Below are 23,029 nucleotides of genomic sequence, written 5' to 3'. Positions count from 1 at the left end.
TGATTCAAATATTGAGCATTTCTTAGGTACCAGGCACAGCCTCTTCCCCACTGTGAGGTTAGTGTGGATACTAACAGAGGAAATGCTTTATATTCTTGAAGCGCTTATGTGTGTCTCCACATAAAGTTCAAAACAGTTACCGATTGTAAAATGCAAGGTACCACTTACATATTACCATATTTCTCTGCTAATCCAAAAACATACCACAAAAAACTCTAAAATACAGGGTCTCCTGGTGAGCCAAACTCAGTCTTTATGACAGTGAGGGGTATAACTGTTATGGACCCCAAATACTCTATTACTATATTTGAAAATGAATATCTTGAGATTATAAAATCATCCAATATGAGTATAGGGATTTCCAATGGAGGCCAAGCAGTATTAGAGAATTGTATTGCCTAATTTGACTATAATTGCTGAGAGCCTGTTGATTAATATATGCTGTGGCCTGTATTACCTCTTTTACTTTAGGCACAAAAGTGCTGCAAAAGGAGATTGGTTTTGTCAGCTACTTATTGGCTAGAGATACTGCAGTGGCTTAGGAATTTCTCAAAACACTGAGATCACAGACCTCCCTACCTAAAAATTCAGCAGGAAACAAGAAAGTCTGTCCACCATGGAACTATGAGGGTCAAAAGCTATGTTACCATTTGCTTCTTGAACTTAGAGGACTACCACTTCACTCTGGGAATCCTTACTTTACCCAAATAAGAAAGAGGGTAACAGAACCTCTTCTTACACTGTGCGCTGTTGTGCTGTAGAAAGTTTATCCACCCATGAATAGTTAGGGCAGGAATCTTGAGTGCTGTTGATCACCTATGGAAAATAGTGGCACAAACCAAAACAAAAACAGCATTCAACTGATAATCACCCTGGTGTCAAGAAGATTTTCAATGTTTTTAATCTTTCTTTCTCAAACAGACTTTAAAATAGGAGCACATGACACTATGCATTCTGATCCTGGGCCCATCTTCAGACTGGAACTTTTGTGATTCTGTTACTCTTTCATTCAGAAAAGGCTGGGCAGTTGGCAACTTCTCTGTTTACATTTTTTCAGTTTAACCTATGGCTATTTTGATACACCTATCAAAAGTAACATAAGTTAACAATGTTTGTATTTCATCTGCAAGTTTTAATAATCTAAAAAAAATAAATTAGAACCAAGGAAAACTCATACTCCTCTATGGAATACTAAAAAATTGACAGGTACTTTTTAAATTCAGTTTTCTTTAACTGAATTAGTTAATAAAACATTTCCAGCCATGTTTCTTGATGAGGTTAAGATTCATTTTTAGGTTAATATTCTAAGTCAAGAAAAATTATAGGCCAATTTATAATAGTTCTAATGTCAAATGTAATTATTTTCGCATTTTAGCTGAAATTACTTTAATGTGATACTCCTGATGCCTTTGTAAGAGCTAAGATATTGGATTTGAATTACTTGTCATGTGTTCACGCAAGTTTGGCAACAATGCTTTCTTTCAAGGATGAGGAGCTCATAATGTATGGCTGCATATTACCCAATCATGCCGTTTATGTATCTTTACACTTGGTTTGCTTATACCTTTCCACCGTGCCTAGAAAAACTAAGGCAGTTAACCTATTATGTATCTTTTACAGAGTCGCATCTTTCTTTTTCTCTCCCTAGGTGTGAGGAGTGGTTGGTCAGGAAGTATCTGAATCCCCAGGGGAGGTAAGGAATATTGGACACCTTCACTCTGTCTCAATTCCTCTATTCTCTCTGCAACATTTTCCAGATTAGAGATGTCTATAGGTTAATAAATCTCTTTCCTTTTATCCTAAAGCTAATTATTAGTTAACTTTAGTGTCAACTTAACTAACATTTCAGTCTCGTTATTCGATAAGGGTTTTGAGAGGGGAAGAAGGAAGGGAGAAGAAAATGTTAATTTTGAAGTAAGGAGTAGAGCCGGCACCTTCCGGGGAGATGGTGTGGCTGTGGGGGTGTAGGGCTCTGGTTTTATCGAGGGCAGTCGGATAGCACTGGACCCACAACAGACAGAAGAGAGACTTGAAACAGGAAGGACTGGAGTCTGGCTCATGGCCATGGGGGTTTGCTCTGCAATCACTTCTGTATATGTAGCCACTGGCCCTTGTGCTTTGTCAGATCTCTTATAGGTTGTTCCTGTTTAATATAGATTTGCTATCCCAGACTAATTCAGGTTCTTCAGGGTCAAACAACATCTTCTTACATATTTCTTGTCATTACCTTTGAGTGGAACAGGATGTGATGAAAAAGAAAAAGGAAGAAAATCAAGTACTACTCCTCCTTTCATACAACTTGATTTTTCCTTTCACTGGTTGCCTCTGAGCTATTCCTCACTGCTCTCCCCTGGCCTACTTTAAGACCTCTCTCCTCCCTCTTTCTTCAGTAACTTTCGTATTACTCTTTTGTACTCAGGATCCTCCCACTGCAGAAATCCTTAAGCCATTCCAAAATACGGGCTTGTATATACACCTTCTAGTTGAGATCTACGATTAACAGATATAAATAGACCTCTGAATTTTCTGAGAAGCTTTCCTGTGGCAATCTTGATTGGTTGCCACATAGACCTAACTATAATAAATACACAAACATAGTGTCAATGGCCTTGAAAGAAAAAAAAAAAAAAAAAAAAAAAAAACCTTCTCATCTATTTCAAATCTTCCTTTTATCTAAGTTTTATGTTTCAAATCATACTGTTTCTCACACTGTACTCACATGATCTGTCATTAATGGTGTGGTGTCCACAGAACACATGTTATTTGGTATTTCACTTTTGATGAACAAAAATATGAAAGCACTGTAAAGAAAATAAATTTTAGTGATGTTTATTATATCCCTGGTTCATAGCAAGCTGCCTGCATTTTATGAGAAAACACAGCTTAAATCCAGTTCTAATGCTCGGACGATTACTGCCACGCTGCTTCCCCAGGGGTCCTGCCGTTTCTCTAGGATGCCATTCTCTTTGAAGTCTCCTGTGTCCTTAACTACAACAAGTTAGAAACCTAACTCATGAAATTTGCCCTCAAATCAGATCTTTTTCTTGATTTTCTTGTTTCAGTCTATAGCTGCATCTTTTATTCTTGCTTAACTCTGGAATCACATGGTTAAAAAAAAAATACAAGTGAAAACCACCTGTTATACTGACAAAACCCTAGACGTTTAACAACATCCTTGATGGACAAACTTCAGCAGACAGGTACTATGGGTGTGAGCAGAGAACTGCACAGCCCCCAAAGAAGAGATTCTGTGGCCACTACACCCACACTCAGATGAGGCAGTCTTCATGGTCACACAACAGAATGCTTCATAGATATAAAAAAAGGAATGAGGACACCCTCTGTGCTCTGATATGGAAAGATCTCCAGAGTATATTTTAAGAGATGAAAACACATGCATAAGCCTAATGACTTTCCCCCTTTGACATTCTTCTTCTTTTTTTTTTTTAAAGATTTTATTTATTTATTTGATAGACAGAGATCACAAGTAGGCAGAGAGGCAGGCAGAGAGAGAGGGGGAAGCAGGCTCCCTGCTGAGCAGAGAACCCGATGCGGGGCTTGATCCCAGGACCCTGGGATCATGACCTGAGCCTAAGGCAGAGGCTTTAACCCACTGAGCCACCCAGGCTCCCCACTCTTTGACATTCTTGCATACTGCATTTTCTATTCATGTCCAGTATCTTTGTAACAAATGCTTTGCTTACCATTATTGACTTTTGAACCACGCAAATAGGCTAAAATGTGTTAAAATATTAAATTAACTTAAGGAAATTAACAACTCTGGTAAACTTTTGACAGTCTTTTTTAAAAATATGCTTACATGGGGGCACCTGGGTGACTCAGTGGGTTAAAGCCTCTGCCTTCAGCTCAGGTCATGATCCCAGTGCCCCGCATCAGGCTCTCTGCTTAGCAGTGAGCCTGCTTCCTCCTCTTTCTCTGCTTACTTGTAAACCTTGTCTGTCAAATAAATAAATAAAATTTTAAAAATATATATGTTTGCATAGTTCAAAAGTTAAAGATGTAAGAGGAGTTTTCAAAGTACAGAGGAGGCTGAAATAGTGTAGGTATCAAAGTGCAGACAAGTGCTGATAATGTGTGATTTTTTTACTATGAATTTAAAATTTCTTAGTTAGCTTCCTTAGTTCAGCCTCTTACTTGCTTTCAAAAGTTGAATGGTTCCATATTCCCTTCTCTAGCAAATGTAACTGTCCTTTTTGAGTTTTATTACTCTCTGCATTATGTTCCCCATAACCTACTCCACATAATTCTCCACAGCGACTTCCGTCTCTGACCTGTCCCTGTTCCAACCTCTCCACTCCCATCTTCCACAACCACCTGCTCTTGCTTGTTTCTCTTTCTTAGTTGAACACAGAACACACTCTCCTCTTCTTATCCACACTAAAGAAGAACTGAAGGCTGAATGTGACAAGAATCCTCCCTGTTCCCGGGTTGGTCCTCACTGACTCTTCCTCTTCTCTGAATTCCCACAATACTAAGAATAGTCATCACATAATCCAGACCACTTACCACAAGTCCTTGTGAACTTTTTTCTCTACAGATTTTCTAATTCAATGGAAGATAAGATCTCCTTGAAGATCCTCAAAGCGCTTAACACTCAGTAAAAATGAATGCATGAAACCTAAGTAAACGTGTGTATCTTAGTTAAATGTGTACTTACATAACTGCTAATTTGCAAAGCTATTATTAGTCATCGTAATTGCATTTTCTTCTCAAAATTATCATGAAAACCCTCAACTTTGTATAGACGAGTATGTTTTTTTAATGACAATATAAGATGGTATATTAGAAATACTTGAACGGTACCAAGGAGAAAGTCTTTGAGTGTTTCTTCAAACAACTGTCTGACCTCGCCCAAATCACTTAGGCTCTCTAAGTCTCAACTTTTTCCATCTAAAGAAATGGGGATGGGCCAATTTTACTGAAATGTGATGAGAATTAAATAACAATGCATGCAAAATTCTTAGCGTACTTTTGGGAACATGGTAAAATCTTAAAATATGTTAGGAAGTAAAGAGAATATTGGATGGGAGGGGGGTTTTGAGCATGAGAAAAAAAAATCAGGACCAAGTGGTTTTGAGCTCATGTGACTGGTGTTTGTCACAAATAGGTAAGTCAGATCAGTTAGGTCAAGAGGGGGTGCAGGGCACTAAGTTAGGACAAGGTAATGAAATTTATCTTATGTATACGAACATAAAACCAAATAGATCACAAGGCCTTTTGGGCTACAAGCTTACAGAACTTGGTACAGTGTCTAAGATACAAAGATATATGATAAAGTCTGTGAATATTGTCAAAAGCATGGAAAATTTAAAAAAAAAATCAATGCTATACATAGGAGTGCTTCTCTACATTTTTGATCTTTCCCGTTTCCCTAGATTCGTACCTCTATACATCTTACTATTAATAGAACTTGTTTGTATGTGTTTACCCTGACAATTTAACAAGCCTATATTGAGCATCTTTTAATTTCAAGCACTGTGTGGCAAAGTCTAATGGTGATGGTGGGAGATATGGTATTTTAAGAAAATAACAGACTTCGTCCTTCAAAGGATCTCACAGTTCAAGGATAAAGGAATTGTAAGAATAATACAAAACAGACCCTTGTATAATAAGAGTTAAAGATGCAATGGAAGTTTAGGAGCAACTCACTCTAATTAGGAAGAAGGGAAATAAAGAAAATAACACAAGAAAACAACCCAAGAATTCTCAACTGATATTTATAGGAGGCCAAGGAAGCTGAGGAAAGTGTCTTTGGACTGGGGGAAGTGTCTGGGGTATGGTGTAATAAATAATCTGGGTCAATGAATTGATAATACAAGGAGAAGGCTAATCTAGGAAGGGTTGAATCTGTGATGGTGGAGGACATACCAGACTAAGGAGACAGATTTATTCTGAATCCAATGGGAGTCTTCCAAGGTTCTTAGAAGAGTGATGACTGATACAAGATACAAGAAAGTTACACTGGCAATAGAAAAAAATGAAACTAGGTAAAGTAGATGTGAGTTTGTTTTTAATTATCTCATTTCTATTACCTTTTGAAAGTTTACAGTAGTTAAAGTATCTTTGATTCTATGTATGTAGGTTAAAAAAATAATTTTCTTTCATAAAATAGAGGAACAATCAATTTTACCACCAAGTAAAAATTACAACTGGAATTCTTTTCTAAATTAGTCCAAAGTGGCATTTTAGGAACTTAGTTCTAGGCTGCTGCAGTGACACCATGACAAACCAAAGTGCAGGGTAGGATCTGGTTTTGTTTCAGTCTTCTTCTCAATATCCAATGCTCAAGGATTAAGTTCTGGAACTGTTCGAGTTGTAAGGCAGAGATCTGCACCCCTGAGACCCAGGAATAAACCCCATTTGATTGTGGTGAAAAATTTAATAATTATTAATAAATAAAAATAATTAATAAATTAATAATTTAATGTACTGTTGAATTCAATTTGCTAGTATTTTATTAAAAGTGTTGCATCCAGGTTCATTAGTATATTGGCTTCTTATTCTCCTTTTCAGTGGGGTCTTTGCCTGGTTTTGGAATTAAGGTAATGCTGGCTTTGTAGAATGAGTTTTTAAGTTTTCTTTCCATTTCTATTTTTTGGAATAGTTTGAGAAGAATAGGTATTAACTCTTCTTTAAATGTATGGTAGAATTCTCCAGGGAAGTCATCTGGCCCAGAGCTTTTATCTGTTGGGAGATTTTTGATTACTGATTCAATTTCTTTGCAGGTTATGAGTCTGTCCAAATTTTCTGTTTCTACCTGGTTCAGTTTTGGCAGTTTGTAAGTTTATAGGAATTTGTCCATTTCTTCCAGGTTGCCCAGTTTGTTGCTGTATACATTTTCATAATATTCTCTTATATAATTGAACTGTTTGGATTCCACCACAGGTATGCTCCTTGGGTTGCATGCTGGAGGGTGAGGCACGTTTTGCCAGACCCATGTCGACTACCTAGTAGTCATCAAGGTCAAAAAATTTATCATCTCCTCCTTGGTATTCCATTCTCTGGAGATCTACTTGGTACTGCAAGATAACCTCCATTTCTACCAAATCCCTTCACAAACTGAGATCCTTCTTGAGACTTATCTGTGACGATCCAATCCAGCACTGGATTTTTTATAGTTGTTAGCAAACCATTCCAGCAGGGGTGTGCTCTCAATCAGCTCATGTTCTTGTCTGGTCTCTTTGTCTGTGAAATGAGATTTATCCTTTTCTTGCTCTGGAGTTAGATAATTTTTTCCTCTTTGTGCTTTGGCAATGAAGACTGTATCTCATTATATCCAGACTTTCATAGACTATTAGAATATCTACAACTTCCATTTCTAAAGTCTTTAGTGTATCTTGAACTCCAAAACAGTACTTGCCTGTGTCCTGGCTGATTTCATCAAAATCTTCTCTTGAATGAATTTCACGTTGGAGAGGGCTTCAGTACATAATAGCTTGGTTGAATCTATTTTCACAAACATAGGAAATATCAACTAATTTTAAAACTTTTGATTGCAACCTCTGATCAAACATATCAGATTGATTTAGTTCAGTTTTAAAGTCAGCTGATTTAGCTAAAACCAGACCAGCCACATTCACTTTGTCCCCAGAAATAAGCAGCTGAACAGCAGTCTCAGCTACTTTCTGAATATAGCTACGTCACTTTTCCACTCTTAAAAGAGCAAAACACAAGGCTGATTGACTTCCTCTACCATGTTTCTTTGGGAGATCCACAATGAATTTGTGCACGACTTCTCTGGTGTTTCCTTGGAGTGTGCCAAAAAGTGCACCACTACCATCTATTACAATGAAGCCAAATTTGCTGTCATCCAAAAGGAGCACTGTGAGAACCTCTGTATGGAATTTGTTGTCACACAAATACAATGATGTGTTAATTGGTTTGAAAGGTTCAAAGTCAATGTTGACTTTCTTTTCCTCTCCTCCTTCTGTGACAATTGTACCCCAGTAAACACCCAGGCCATTTGGAGGTACTTTGTTTAAAGCTTGTGTATCTGTTGTACAGATGTAATGGCTCCCAGAACTAAAAGACATTTTACTTGGGACTTAATGTTAGATACAGTTCCAAACTCATCTGCTAACATTTTTGCAGCTGGTGGAATCTGGTCTTTGGGAGGAATAATCAATGATATCATGCTTGTCCCATTGCTGTGGGCTGCCTCCAAGCTCCTGATGAGCTTCTTGATCTTCCAGACCTCCATGTTCCTGTTGGCAGCACTGAGGTCATCTGCCATCTCTCTTCCCTAAAGGCCTAAGCCTTTAGGGTTGCTACTTCCTGGCAGTGGCTCTGAGATTTTTTTTTTTTTTTAAGATTTTTATTTATTTATTTGAGAGAAAGAGAACAAGCAAGCAGGGTGAGAGGCAGAAAGGGAGGGAGAGAGAGAATCCTAAGCAGACTCCAAGCTGAGTGTAGAGCCTGACTAGGGGCCCCATCTCATGACCCTGAAGATCATGACCCTGATATCATGATCTGAGCCAGAACCAAGAGTCAGATGCTTAACCAACTGAGCCCCTCAAGGGCTCCTAGATGTGAGATTTTTACAATCATCTACAGGTGAATTTATATTAAGGAACTGGGGGAAAGGAGGGAAAGAACCTGTGAAACATTAGGAAAAAAATGTTTACAGGATTAGATATAAGATGGGATATGAAAGGGAAAAAACTCACGATGACTAGGTTTTGAATTTGAATAAGTATGGCTATTACATTCTATGAGACAGGGAACACAGGAGGAGGAACCAGTTGACAGGGAAGGGGAGAATAAGAAAAGTAATTCTGACTGGGAAATAATGAAGGTAGAGAGAAAAGAACTAATGGCTAGTGTCCGTAGACTGCTGACCATGTCCTGACCCAGCAGGGTTCTCTCTTCCACTGGTTATCTCACCTCAGGCTGGGGAGGAGGTGCCTTGGGGCATCTTGGTAGACATGTGGAGTTTGACCCTCGTTAGACATAAGTCCGTGGCTCTGAAGAAAGGTAAGGGCTGGAAACAAAAACTGGTTTCCTTATACACAACTCTCCAGGAACAGCAAGTTGAGAAAGAAATAGGGAGCAGACTCAAGGATAATCCAAAGCACTTTTTTTTTTTAATTGGAAAAGAAATTGGCTTTTTGATGAACTCTGACTCCTGGATCTTCATTTAAGTTTGTTTTAGAGAACACTGTTCTTGGTGTCTGCTTCACACCCACTCTTACATATTCTCTCCTGAACCATGGAGGCTAGAAAGCTGAAAACCGTGACTTCCCAAACTCTATTAGCAGCTAAGTTTTGCCAACAAGAGGCATAAGAATAGGCTTAAAAGTTGGGAGAGACTGTTTTGTTTTGTTTTGATGGCGGCTCCGGTAGTTTAAGCAGTGGTGGTAACTCCGGGCAGAGGCAGCTGGGCTGGTTGGAGCATCGGCTCCAGGGCTTTGGGCAGAGCGCCCTTCCTCCTTTTGCACCACTGGGCCTTATCACAATTTTGTGAAAATTTTCCTGTGTGAAATGCGTTGCTGTTTAAAATACCTGGAGTTGGGGTGCCTGGGTGGTTCAGTCTGTTAAGTATCCGATTCTTGATTATGGCTCAGGTCATGATCTCAGGGTCATGAAACTGAGCCCCTCATGGGGCTCCCGAATAAAATAAAATAAAATAAAATAAAATAAAATAAAATAAAACACCTAGAGTGATTTTAGTTGTAGAAAATGAGTGATACCACATATAGGAAAAATGTAAGGCTAGAAACAATCTATCTCACCTATCCCTTTAAAAAGAAAAGCAATAGGAGGTGACTAAACAAATGTGACCATATTCTAAGTTTCCTTATACAGGACATGAAACTCCAAGCTTATTCAATGAATGCCTTTTGAACTAACTGATTTAATGGAGTTAAAATAATGAAACAAAAGCTTCCAGAGGTCCTTTTGGTAAAGAAACCCAGAAGGGAGTTGGAATGCCCTATAGGAAGAGATAATCACATTTCTGTGCCATAGACTAAGCTCCAAACCAAACCGTATGATCTCCAAGTGCACCGACAGCTTACTACAGAGCTGAGTAACACACCCCTCAGGGGAAACCAGTAATTGAACATGAACTAGCTATTGATACAAATAATGATTACTATAATACAAATTACCCAAATTTTAGAGCATTAGCCATCTACCTAGCAATATACAAAACACTTAGCATATTTCTTTTCATTTCATCTTCAAAATATTTTATAAGGCTGACACAATTATTTCCCTCACTTTAGCCCCAGATGAAGAAACCAAGACTTGGAGAAATTAAGTGATTTGCCCAAGGTCATACAGATAGAAGTGGGTAGAACATGAATAATTTGCGATTTTAGAGGATGGACACTTTCTAAAGAAAGAAGAAATATGGAGAAAAACAATGCCTGACAGACCGAGTAAATTGGCCTTAAATTATTATTAAGTCAAAACTAAAGCATGCTACATAACAATTTTGGGGTGTAAAGAAATTGTTTTTGGGAGAGCTATTCAAAGCTAGGATGCCATGTGAATTGTACAAAATACATAAAATTGCCTCTAACCAAAAATGTCAGGAATCTGCTTTTTTAGAATAATCTATGTTATTTCTTCTCCGATTGGCCTGGAACCACTCTCTTAGGCAACATTTCAATGACAAAGAGATTGTTCCTGAATGTGGCAGGGAAAAAGCCATCATTGCGGGAGGAAGAGAAATAGAGTGTTCTTTCCCTGAAGAATAAAAAAGTACTAAAATCTTTCCAGGCACGGCTATCCATTATGTGAAGCACTGACAGGGAATATAAATGGAGACTAGAAAGGAAAGGGACTGAATTTAAGGTGACCTAATTCCTGCTGGAGTTTTATTGATTGAACACTGACCTATGGAGATTTAAAGTCATTTTCATCTTCATTCACATAGTGCATATGACTAGACACAGATACATCCCAAAACACATATTTAAATGAATACATGTTTTCATATGTGAGAGAGTAGTTATCAGACTGGGATGAGCAGAGATGAAGTGACAGCAGGAATGTGGAAACCAGAGGGTGGTGGGGGGGGTGGGCGGTGGGCAAAGAGGAAGTGAGTAATGAGAGGAGATAAGAGGAGAGAATCAAGGACTATTCCAGGGGCACTGGGGAGACAGCATAACATTTATTTATAGAGTATAGTTGAGTTTGCAAAATAATGTGCCTTTTGATTCTAATTTAGGAGCTATGTACTAAGATTTTTCTAAAGATCACAGATAAATGAAAATGAGCTTCAAAGCAGCTCAATGATTTTCCGGGGGTCTCAGAGCTTTTGAGAACTAAAGCTGGGGCTTGGGACCCAGAGCTGACACTTTCGTCCTCAAAAGCCAAATCTGTAAATATAAATGAAGAATCAGAGGGCAAATCATGGCACTTTTATGAAATGCAGGTTTAAAAAAATGTAAACACATTGGGATCTCTAAAAGGCGTTCTAAAGTTTTAGAAGAAGAGTTAAGTCCGAAACGACTGTGTACCTCACTACTGATAATCCAGCTCCGACGTAATTTAGCACCGGTTTTGATACTTCTTCTGCATCCATTCCAAACCAGCCAAACCTGGAATTGAGAAAGCTGCATCAGCGTAGCAATTTTTGAAAATGTGTTCATCACAGTGTTCAAGAACATGGACTCAGGGTCAGATTCCTGGATTCAAATCCTACATCCCTCTCTTGCTAACTGTGACTTGAACATCTCTTTGCGTGCCTCAATTCCTCATGTTTAAAATGGGATACCTATAAGGTAGGTATAATTGTCATATATATATCCCTTTCTTCTTATGCAGATATCTAAAATGAGTTAGTATACATAGTATTCTTGCTAGTGTCCTTTCTTATTAAGATTAAGGAAGAAGGAAAACAAAATACATTAGTGGCTAAGTGAATCCTAATTAATTGGCTGCAATTTTGTACAGTGTTTATTGAGACAGACGTTTAAGTAACTGCTTGGTTAAAGATCACAACGTTTTGGCATCACCTTTTTTTTTTTTTTTTTTCTTAATGCCTTGACATCAACTGTAGCATTTGTTACTAACAATTACTGTTGGCACTGTTGCCCATTCAGGGCAAGAATGAAAGAGGCAAGTAGAAGAAGCAAAAGAAAATAGCACCTGTAAGAAGCTGGTGGAGAAGGGGAAAGGCCAGGAAAGAACAGATTGGAAGTTAATTTGTTTTATTATTACTGAGGTTGTTATAATGCTTTGGGAGGGAATAGGAGCCCCCAAATTAAGGTAAGAGTGACACCCTCCTTTCTATTCCTTTTCCCAAACTCCACTTGAGTGTTAATTTGAATATCGAACAAGGGCAGCACAATCAAATAGAAGTTTCTATGATAATGTGGGGGGTCTTCTATAGGTGCCCAGTTTAACGGTAGTTTCTGGCCATCTGTGGCTATTGAACACTTGATCTATGAGCAGTGCAGTGTGGAAGTGAATATTTAATTTTATCAAATTTTAATTTAACTTGAAATATAAATGGACACCATGTGGCTTATGGTGACCCTGCTGGACCCCTCTAGAGCTGGGGCTGCCAGGGGCTAGAGAGTAGATATTTTAGGCTTTGTGGGCCAGATGATCTCTTGCAATTACCCGGCTCTGCCACTATAGTGTCAAAGCAGCCAGAGACAATATGAAATGGATGGGTTTGGTTGTGTTCCAAAAAACTTTATTTACAAAAGTGGCTGGGAAGGTGGGGCATGGTTTTTTGACCATGGCCCAGGCTCCAGAAGGAATATGTGCTTTAGAACTAGAAGACCTGGGTTTGAAGCCTAGCTTATTCATTCCATGACATTCAGCAAGTTACTCAGTCTCTTTGTCTCTCAGCTCTCTTATAAGGTAGTGTTTACCTCATGTTTGTGAAAATGAGAGAATTATGCATATAACATGTCCAAGAAATTGTCACACAATACACTTCAGTTTCCCTCCTCTCTTCCTTCTTCTGTTCTGAGGCGTTAATTTTTTACTGTATCTTAACCAAATATTGAGATGGGATATTAGAATTTCAGGCAAATAATAATTAAAAGTAGCATATTTCATGTGTATGTCTTACAGCTATAATCTCTGTGAGGGTAATAATCAGGTTATTCCCCTCAGCTAGCCCAATCCCTAGGACTTGCCTTACATCAGTGTAGAGAATCTTAGTTGAAATTGCTTTGTGTTACCTTGAGCTTGCCCAGCCAGTTAAGGTATTAAATGATCCCCAGATTAAGATTCCAAGGCCTAAACCAATGGTTTTGATAATTGGGACAACAGCAATGTTCCCTGGAGATAGAACATACAGAAAAAAATATGTTATTTCTAATACAAAAATAAATTTATAAATTGAATTAATTTTTTAAAAAAGATTTATTTATTTATTTGACAGAGGGACAGATCACAAGTAGGCAGAGAGGCAGGCAGCGGGAGAGGGGGAAGCAAGCTCCCTGCTGAGCAGAGAGGCTATATCCCAGAACCCGGAGACATTACCTGAGCTGAAGCCACTGAGCCACCCAGGTGCCCCAAATTGAATTAATTTTTAACTTCAGATGAAGTTTATGGGATTTGGACAAATTTAGGAAAGCACAAGAACAATTCCTTGGTTTTTAAATAAAATAACTACACTTTTGGGCATTAAACTCAGGTTGATGATTGCTAAAAGAACTAGGCATAAAACAAAATCCTATAAAGAAAAATGATAAATTCACTCTTTGCCTAATTGCACCAACACTCTATCCTTAAAGTAGGTCTCTATTCTATAACTTCTTGTAGAAAGTTATATGATAACTTTCAATGATAAATCAGTGGTGACTGTCCTCTTAGACTTGAACCAGAGCCAAAGACCAGAAGTCTTTGGCCCAATATGGCACCAGACTATGCTCTCCCATGCTCACTGACGTACCTTCTAGAACCCTGTATTCAGGAAGATCACTCAAGGCCAAATGCATGATTTTTTTTTTTTTTTTTTAATAGTTCTTAACCACTCAGCAGTCTGGCCTCAGTCCTGCAATCTTCTCTTGAAAGATTTCCTCTGGTGGCTTCCAAGATGCCTTCATTTCCTGATTCCTTCTTGTCTCTCTCTGTCACAGGCTACTCTTTCTTGTCATACTGTCTGGATCTAGGTGCCCCCTAAATATTTCCCCTTGAACACATTTTTTCTCTTGCTATATAGCCTTCTTTGGGCACTTGCCCTTTCAAGATTTCAGCTATCAATTAGAGACACATACTCCCAGTGCTATTGCTCTAGCCTGGACCTTCTCCACAGTTTTATTGTCTGTTCCCAACAAGAGATCTCCAACCAGATGTCCCCCAACGTGGGAACAACAGGAACTTCAGTCTCAAAAGGTCCCAAACTGAACTCATCATTTTTCTTTTTGGACACATACTTCTATTTTCATCATCTGTATCAGTGATACCACCACCCTCCTAATCACCTATGATAAAATCCCTACATCATCATTGGCTGCTCCCTTTCCTCTACTCCCCATCTCCATTCCATTACTATGACCTATAGCATCCACATCTGCAACATTTCCCAAATTACAACCCTCCCCACTGAATCCCAATAGAGCCTGCTGGGTAATTACAAATATTATAGTTGTTATAAAGAGCTATAGGATACAGTGAGCTTTCTGTTTCCCTCTCCCCATTAGATGTGATAAACATAATTGTACCAAGGTATAAATGAGGTATAATAATTTAAATTCCAGTGGAAATTTAAAAGTGAACTCTTTTGTCCTCCAACTCAGGAACTTCACCAAATCATTTAATTCTGCAGAGATTCAAATTTAGTGGGTACCCAATAAGTTTTTAATATTTTAAAATTTATTTGCTTTTAATCAAATTAACCTCAAAAAATCCTTGATACTTGGAAATCTTTTTTCTAAATAGAATAGAATTCTTCTGGGATATATTTATATTAATAGAAGAAAAACTGTCCTGATGGGCCAAAGGTATAAATTCCAGTTATATAATTTCAGATATTGATAAAGCAACAGAGGGAAGATTTTTGTTTGCCCTTTTTTTTTTTTTTGCCAATGCTTTTGAAATGAAAATGTGTCTGCCTACTTTTAAGAACAAGTCTTAAATACTATATTAGTAGAGACCACTATTTAAAAAAAAATATTTTCCAATTATCATAGAGAAAAGAAAGCCTGGAGCACTTAAACTAATATATGAGTCATGCTTGAACAGAAAGAGAGCAACTGAAACATTTTTGCTATAATTTTTATCAGGAACTAAGAAAGAAATCATTAAGAGGAAAAAGTCAGCAAATGTACCCAAAATATTTATTGCGCATCTGAATGAAATGAATTTCTAGTATCTATGTCTACGGATTATTCAGAATTGCTGTTTGTGCTATCTCTTTTTATTATGAACCAGAGTTATTTTGGTCATAGTATTAAGTGATTACCAAATAAATTAAATCATGCATTACCTGTTGCCCAAATGCAGCCGCCAACCATTGCAAAAGGCCAAAATTTAGGGCAATGTAATATCAGATTGACCATCACGGCAATCAACCATATGGCAGCACACAGTACCCACTGGAGAAACATTCCTGGAAATAAAAGAAATCGGTTACAGTGGTTCAAACTGATTTGAGTAAATTAACCCTTAGGGGTATCAAAGCAATATTATTAGAGGAATGGTCACCACTTACTGAATGCCTATAAGGTATTTTCTACACGTAATGTAATTTTTACAATTACTATGCATCATAGTTAACCCTAGTTTAAAGACGGAGAAAATGAATGTGAGATGAAGCAACGTGTCTCAACAGCTAACGGTTTGTAGAGCTGGAATTTACTCCAGAGTTTGCCAAGGACAGTGCATTCCTGCTTAACATTCTTTTGTTTGTTTCACCTGTTAGACAAATCAAGAATTTTCTACCGAAGAGTTTTGGTAAGCCCAAATCTATATATTTTTATTTGAATGCCACACCCAGTGCCTTCTTTCACCAAAACACAGCATTAAGAACTTCAGAATAGCACAATGGTAATTTAGACCATTCGGGATCATTTATACCACCTTTGGGATAATAACAAAGCCACTTATGGCCACAGGTAGACCCCTCACAGCTAGAGTTGAATGCCTGTGATGAGCCTGACAATCCAAACCTGAGAATTAGCATTCTGGGTTGGAGCACTCTCCTTTCTGTGCTCTGGGCTGCCATCTGCCAGTTAGCGGAAGATGACATGGTGATAGGAAGTCTAGCTGTACCAGACTTCTGTTCCTTCAAGGGTTTAGGGATTCCTAGGTTAAAGAAATAGTCAATATAGGAAGAAATACTAGGGCAGGGATAACTCAGTGTAGCACTTCTGACTCTACCTGTGGAAGATTTTTGCCTATTTCAATTCAATCTCATGGTGGAGGAGAGAGAGAAAAAAAAAGTGGCTGTTGCCCCTAGGGCAAAAAAGGAAGATCACAGAGATGAAAGCGAACTTCATCTTACAGGTTCTTCATTTTACAAGTTCTTCATTTTACAATTCAGAACTGAGAACAGAAGAGCTGGTGAGACTTGTCCAGGATCACAGTTGTTGGGAGATACCTGAAAACCAGTTCCTCTACCCCTTGCTATAGATTTTGTTCTTCTTTTAGTAGTTTCCATTTCCATCCTAATTCCAAAGAAAAAGAGGAAGAAAAGCTCTGGGGGAAAAGATTTGTAATTCTATTAAGTAGTAGCAAGACAAAAGGAACAGAGGTGATAAAGTAAGGTCTTCCCACCAGGTGTTCAGCATAACATCTGAACATCTTCTTCTCCTGGCTATTTACAGGCAGGTGGATTAAAAAACAAAAAACAAACAATAAACCTCCTGCTTCACTTTCCTGAAGTTCACATTACAGTCAGGTCAACTTTAACATGCCATGTGCATTCCTAAAAACACCGCACTATGCAAAATCACATAATAAAAACCACAGTTTTTATGTGGAAAAGGGAACAACACTCAAAAAACATTTCATCAACAATGTGTTTAAAGAAAAAGACAGGAACCTAGTTAAAAAAAAAAAAAGACAGGAACCCAATTAAAAAAAAAAGTACAGTTTTACACTGGCTAAGTGTTTAAATTCACAAGTATTACAATAAATATGGCACCTCAACTTGAAAAAGACTTGAAGGTTGCTTATGGAAGTGGGCATCAGAAGTGAGGCAGTTTGGAGATATTGTGAAGCTGGTGGATGGGGGGATCCTAATACCAGATGTGAACAGGTGTGGTACTGAGGGAGCCTTGGAATGTTGAGGGGTGTGTGAGCAAGCACATCTCATGCTTTCCTATGTACCTTTATTCTTCTGGGTGCCATTTTCTGTGCTCACCTAGTGTTGTATCAGAATCAAAATGGCACATAAGCACAAAATCCATGTTGTGCTCAAACTGTTCTCTATTATATGAAGCGTTTTTGCAATTTGCGTTTTCAAAACAAGTGTATATTGGTAGAACTGACTAACTTTCTTCTTCTGTAAACATACTAGATAAGGCTAAACGTCTTTCCTGAGAGTCACTCTCCCAGCTTTACCATGAAACACAACCTTAAGACTAATCTATACTGACTAAATCTCAGAAAAAATGAAATGAGCATTATCGAAGGATTTATTCATAAGTTCTATTTCATGTGGTGCCAGGTGGAAGAAAATTTGTAGCCATCATTAAAAACAAACAAACAAACAAACAAAAAACACACAAAAAAACCACTAAAAAAGAGAACTTCACATTTATACATAATTTAAAGTTAACTATGAAGGAAGAATAATTACCATCACCAGTATCGTATTTTTTAAGTGGTACAAAGTTTGAGCCAAACAAAAGGACAGCTACAGAAGAGGACACAAAACCAATGGTCAGGTCTGTTCCGTTACTGCTCATGGTTCCAGTACCGCCTGGGAGTGAGCTGGTTCACTTTGCACTTGATGTCCTTTTCAAGAGCTTCTGAAATAAAATAAAAATAAAACCAGTAAGAAGTTGTGAGACGATGAATAAATTGTGATTACTATGTGATATTTATTGAGCTTTTCAAAAAGTAATGCTAAAATTCCTTCTTCCAGATAAAAAGTTAGGACACTATGAAATTATGTATTATGTTCATACTTCATGTTCATTTGTTTTTTTCTTTTATTTTACCAGCAAATAGTTTTTGATCATTAATCTACAATTAAAAAAAAAAACAACTTTGTCTTCAGAGCTTGAAAATCTAACTTCCAAAATCTAGAGACAATTGGTTTTTTTTTTTTTTTTTTTTTTTAAGATTCATTCACTGATTTGAGAAAAAGAGAGAGAGTGGGGATGAGGGGGAGAGGAGAGAGAGAGAGAGTATCCTTAAGCAGCCTCCCCACTGAGCTCAGAGCCCGACTCAGGGCTCCATCCCAGTACCCCAAGATCACAAACTGAGCTGAAACCAATAGCTGGATGCTTAACAAACTGAGCCAACCAGGCACTTCTGCAGATAATTCTTATTATATTATAAAAAAATTCTCTTGTGTACATGGACTGGCATAATGAAAAGATTTGTGGTGGACCAGGACTCAATTTACTTCAAACGGTTGTTGTGACAATTAAAAATGAAATGACAATTAATGACAATTAAAAATGTGAAGACTTTCAGAACTTACAGTCTGGGGAGCCTGGGCTGCTGAGTTGTTTAAGCATCTGACTTTTGATTTCAGCTGAGGTCATGATCTCAGGGTTATGAGATCGAGTCCCATTTGGGGCTCTGCCTTAGGCATGGATCCTGTTTGAAATTCTCCTTCTGCCCCTACCCCTCTTTTTTATATAAATATATAAAAAAAGAACTATCAGTGCTTCAAAAGCAAAAGCTTTTAAAAAATTTCAGATAGTTGCTTAAGGGCTGTGGGAGGCCATGGTAAGCCTTGAGATGAGGACCAAACCAGGCCCTGACTTGTGCCTCCTTTAAAGGCTGAATAGCCGAACAAAAGGCTTGGGTCGATAAAATTGAGTAGCACTGAGAAAGGGTCTGTGCTCTGTGTTGTGCACTCGCCTACATGACTTACCACACGTTTGCTAGTCAGATAGCGAGGATTTGGCCAGGGTCAGAAATTCTTGGCTGGTCCTTGTGGCCTTGCACGGGCCATAGACTACACCACTGTAAGACTGTGCTGTGCTTACGCAAACTATGTCTTGAGTGGCCTTGAAGTCAGTACATCTGGCACTAGAGGGTCTGCTATTGGTGCTTGGGAAAGAGATAATAAGAAAGCTTGAAGGATTTTCTGTGCATGTTGCAAACACTTTAGTAATCAGCTAAAAATAGATACTTTCTTATGATTGTTTCTGTTAGCTATATAATGCCTCGCAGCCTTGAATAAACTCGGCACTATTGGGCATCCTCCTTGGTGCTCCTCCTGCCCCCATCTCTTTGTCTCTTGATTTCTTTTCACCATCCTATTACCCTCACGTTCCTGGTCGATTTGTTGTGCCGGCCGCGACAAAGGGCACGTGTAGATTGTGTTGCTGCTATAGATTCAGGGATTACGTACAGACAAAGGCACTGTCCCCATCGGTAGTACCCTCATGGTGTGTATTAGTTGAAGTAGTTCATGAAACCTTATATCTTTATGACTTAAAAAGAAAAATAACTAAACAGATAAAAGAATCCTTTAAAGATCTCTTCAAGAATTTCTTAAATCTTTTCAAGGTTTAGGTCCTTGAGGTATCCCTTCAGGAACCTCCTAAGCTCTTTTTTTTTTAAACATTTTTTCTTTAAAGATTTTATTTGTCAGAGAGAGAGAGAGAGAGAGCACACAAGCAGGGGGAGTGGCAGGCAGAGGGAAAAACAGGCTCCCTGCTGAGCAAGGAGCCTGATGCCAAACTTGATCCCAGGCCACCCTGAGGGTTTATGGAGGGAGGTGGGTGGGGGGGTGGTGACAAACGGGCGATGGTTAAGGAGGATACTTGTGATGAGCACTAGGTGTTATATGTAAGTGATGAATTACTAAATTCTACTCCTGAAGTCAATATTACAATATATGTCAATTAACTAGAATTTAAATAAAAATTTGGAAGGAAAAAAAAAAGGAATCTCCTAAAATACAAGAATGACAGTGGTATGGGGCACAATACTATCACCTGGTCAGCAGAACAATGTGAGGCAGCTAAACATCTGCGCAATCTGGTAGCCACTAGCCACATGTGGCTAACTAAATTTCCATTAAAATTAGGTAAAAAAAAAAAAATCAGTTCCTTAGCCAAGGTAATTAATATGAAATGCTTGATAGTCACATATAGCCAGTAGTTATCTGAACAATGCAGATGATAGAATATTTCCGATATTGGAGGTAGTTCTATTGGAGAGCCCTGCTAAGCTTATCAAAAAGTTCTGGTTCCCTTTAAAGAAAAGGATCCAAACCACAAATAGCCAAGAATCAGACATTCTTCATAACATTAGAAAAGGCTATTGAATATAATTTACTCTTTTAGTTGTATAATCTACCTGAGGAAAAAATAACACAAATGAGTCATTTTATCATAAGAGGTAATCAGAATCTTCCCACAATATCATTTTGAAATCATATTTTGTGCACTGACTTTTTGGTTCACTTCATCTCCTTAAGCCCTCTGGAATGGAAGGTAATCAATCCAGTCTTTTTTTCCCCTCCAAATTTAAAGTTATGATGACTTCTTGGGGTATGTGTTGAATAAAGTATACCTGAAATCAGCTTTCCTTGCTGTTTTATTTTACAATGATATTTACGATAAAGGTATTTTAGGGCACCTGGGTGGCTCAGTCAGTTACACGTCTGACCTTGGTTTAAGTTCAGGTCATGATATCGGGATCCTGGGATTGAGCCATGCATGGGGCTCTATGGTCAGTGGGGAGTCTGCTTGAGATGCTCTGTCTTCCTCTGTCCCTCTCTGCACCCCCCTCCATGCTCCTACTGGTGTACTCTCTCTCTCTCTCAAATAAACAAATAAAACTTAAAAAAATAAAGGTGTTTCATTTTTCCATGTATTGTTCCTTATGTGTTCTTGAAGAGAATATTAAATATAGAACTGCCTATGACATATATCCTTTGGCATTATTAAGGATAATTTAACTGAAAACAGGGATAACTTTAAAATTACTCAATAAATCTTAGTAAGAAAAACATCTATTTGAAATTATATGTGCTTTCTTAAAACAAACCAAAACAAATGCTGGTAAGGCAATATCTTCCTTAGGGACGTAATTGAGGAAGAGGCCCTGAGACACACTGAAACACTGACATGATAACACTACTTCAATAAAAATAATACTCTTATTGTTAGGCACAAGTAAAGTTTAGCCCTGCAATGGCTTACATGGAATATCGCTCAAGGTTAAAGCAGGTGTATTGCTGCTAAAATATCAGGACCATAATAGCTCAGAGGAACTGGAGTTACCTGGGAAGGATATCACGGGACTAAGAAGACACATGATTTGGTGATAGCTAAGAAATTAGTTTCTTTCCATTTAAATTAAAATAAGCAAAGTGAAACAAAACCTCTATAAACACAAACTGTTAAGAGAACGCCTAACTTTCAGAAGTGGCAAATTATTTAAGTGAAAAGATGGCTTTATTGAAGACCATTGACAACCCTCTTAGATTTCATTGATATTGCAGTAATAATTTGAAGAGCTAATCCGAGTGCATGAACTGCATTTTGACTGCTTAGTGAACACTATCAATATTAAAGTTATATCCTGCAAATAAATGAAATTTATTGCATACAGCTCCAGTACATTTCAGAAAGCAAGTGACCTAATTTCAATGTGGGCTGGCAAGTTGGCAATATGCACCATCGTTAAGGAAGAATCTACCTTCCTAAATCAATAAAATTTATATGCCAAAGTGAAGCAATATCACTTTTAGCACATAACTCCCAATTCTTTTTAGTGCAGACTTGTTAACAAGTCTCAAACCACTTAAATAAAAGAGTTTTTAAGTGCTTGCCTTCAAGTGTCCTCTGATATTTTAGTCCTTTATTTTTGTACTTCTATTTCATTTATTTGTAAATGTTTTTCCTTTCAATTTTCCCTGTCAATTTAAACTTCTATGTAGACCTTTTTTTGTTAGAACTTGGCACGTTCTAATCAATAATGCTTCTTCTACGGCAACTAAGATTTCAGTTTTAGTTTCATGTTGATTTCCTCAACTCTCCTGGCAAGATCTGCCAACATCCTCGGTAAAATTCTCAGTGCTTGAACATACTTGTTTTGTCCTTTGATCTTTCTTTTTTTCTTTTTTATTCTGAGCTTTGATTTTTTTTTTTTTTTTTTTTTTTTTTTTTAATCATCAGCGCATTCTGAAAAATCAGGAGACCTCCACTGCAAAGCTACCGGGTTCCATGGAGTTGGTTGCTCGCACTCACTGCGTTCTGGGCTGGCGCTGAAGCTCCCTCCAGCTCAGCACCCTCTCCGGGGTCTCCCCTGCGCCGTGGCGGAGCCTGCACCCGCCTATTCCCCAGCTGCTGAGACAGCCCCGCCGGCCTTTACTTCCTGCCGGGACAAATTATCTATGACTGGGCGGGAGAAGGGCGGGCTCTAGCACCTATGACCCGGAGGTCTGTTGCCTCCGCGCGACCCGGCTGCCCCGCCAGCCATTATTTCCTGCGGGGACAATTAGGGCGCAACGCCTGGAGAAGGAGGGAGCACTGCAATAAAGGAGACGTGGAGGCCGCCCAGGGCTGCAGGTTGAGAAACACCTTCTCCAACTGCTGCTCGGGGAGCGTGGTCTTGTGACTCACGTGACCCTGAGGCGGCGTCCTCTGGCCCTGTGTGGATCAACCAGCAAACTAGAAAAGCTTTCGTATATTTTAAGAGATGATCCTTCAGGGAGCTCTGTGCGAGTCATCCTCTAAAGCTGACAGAGTTAGGTGGTATTTGTACTGATTATGAATGAAACAAAGGGCCAAGGAATTTCATACAATCATAAAAGGCTGCCTAAAGCTGAATTTGTTATCCCCATCAAGAAATTCTTCTGAATCACTAATGTCAGTAACATCTCTGTGGCATCACAAGATTTCACTGGTAATCACTGATCATTTCTAAATGCACACAGACCAGTTTTTCTGTGTAT

At 38.3% G+C, this 23,029-nt stretch overlaps 1 protein-coding gene and 1 pseudogene across 2 annotated transcripts in view; both read right to left on the bottom strand.

Moving 5' to 3' along the window:
- Positions 1-22,603, bottom strand: part of TMEM144 (transmembrane protein 144) — a 39,341-nt gene extending 16,738 nt beyond the window's left edge. The window contains exons 1-8 of one of the 2 annotated variants that reach the window (XM_059174069.1): positions 22,323-22,602; positions 18,989-19,167; positions 17,738-17,909; positions 15,422-15,544; positions 13,170-13,269; positions 11,490-11,570; positions 2,720-2,801; positions 740-816 (exon numbers count right to left, since the gene is read on the bottom strand). In XM_059174069.1, the coding sequence (XP_059030052.1) occupies positions 740-816; positions 2,720-2,801; positions 11,490-11,570; positions 13,170-13,269; positions 15,422-15,544; positions 17,738-17,846 (572 nt within the window). In that variant the 5' untranslated portion in view covers positions 17,847-17,909; positions 18,989-19,167; positions 22,323-22,602. Of the gene's footprint in view, positions 1-739; positions 817-2,719; positions 2,802-11,489; positions 11,571-13,169; positions 13,270-15,421; positions 15,545-17,737; positions 17,910-18,988; positions 19,168-22,322 lie in introns of both variants that reach the window. The other variant, XM_059174077.1, reaches the window with a different exon arrangement.
- LOC131831774 (eukaryotic peptide chain release factor subunit 1-like) lies at positions 4,658-9,566 on the bottom strand (annotated as a pseudogene).
- Positions 22,604-23,029: the final 426 nt, after the last annotated feature.

Source organism: Mustela lutreola, chromosome 1, assembly GCF_030435805.1.
Source record: "Mustela lutreola isolate mMusLut2 chromosome 1, mMusLut2.pri, whole genome shotgun sequence".
Lineage (NCBI taxonomy): Eukaryota > Metazoa > Chordata > Mammalia > Carnivora > Mustelidae > Mustela > Mustela lutreola.
Note: the sequence above shows the minus strand (reverse complement) of the source record. Positions and strands in the feature narration are given on the sequence as shown.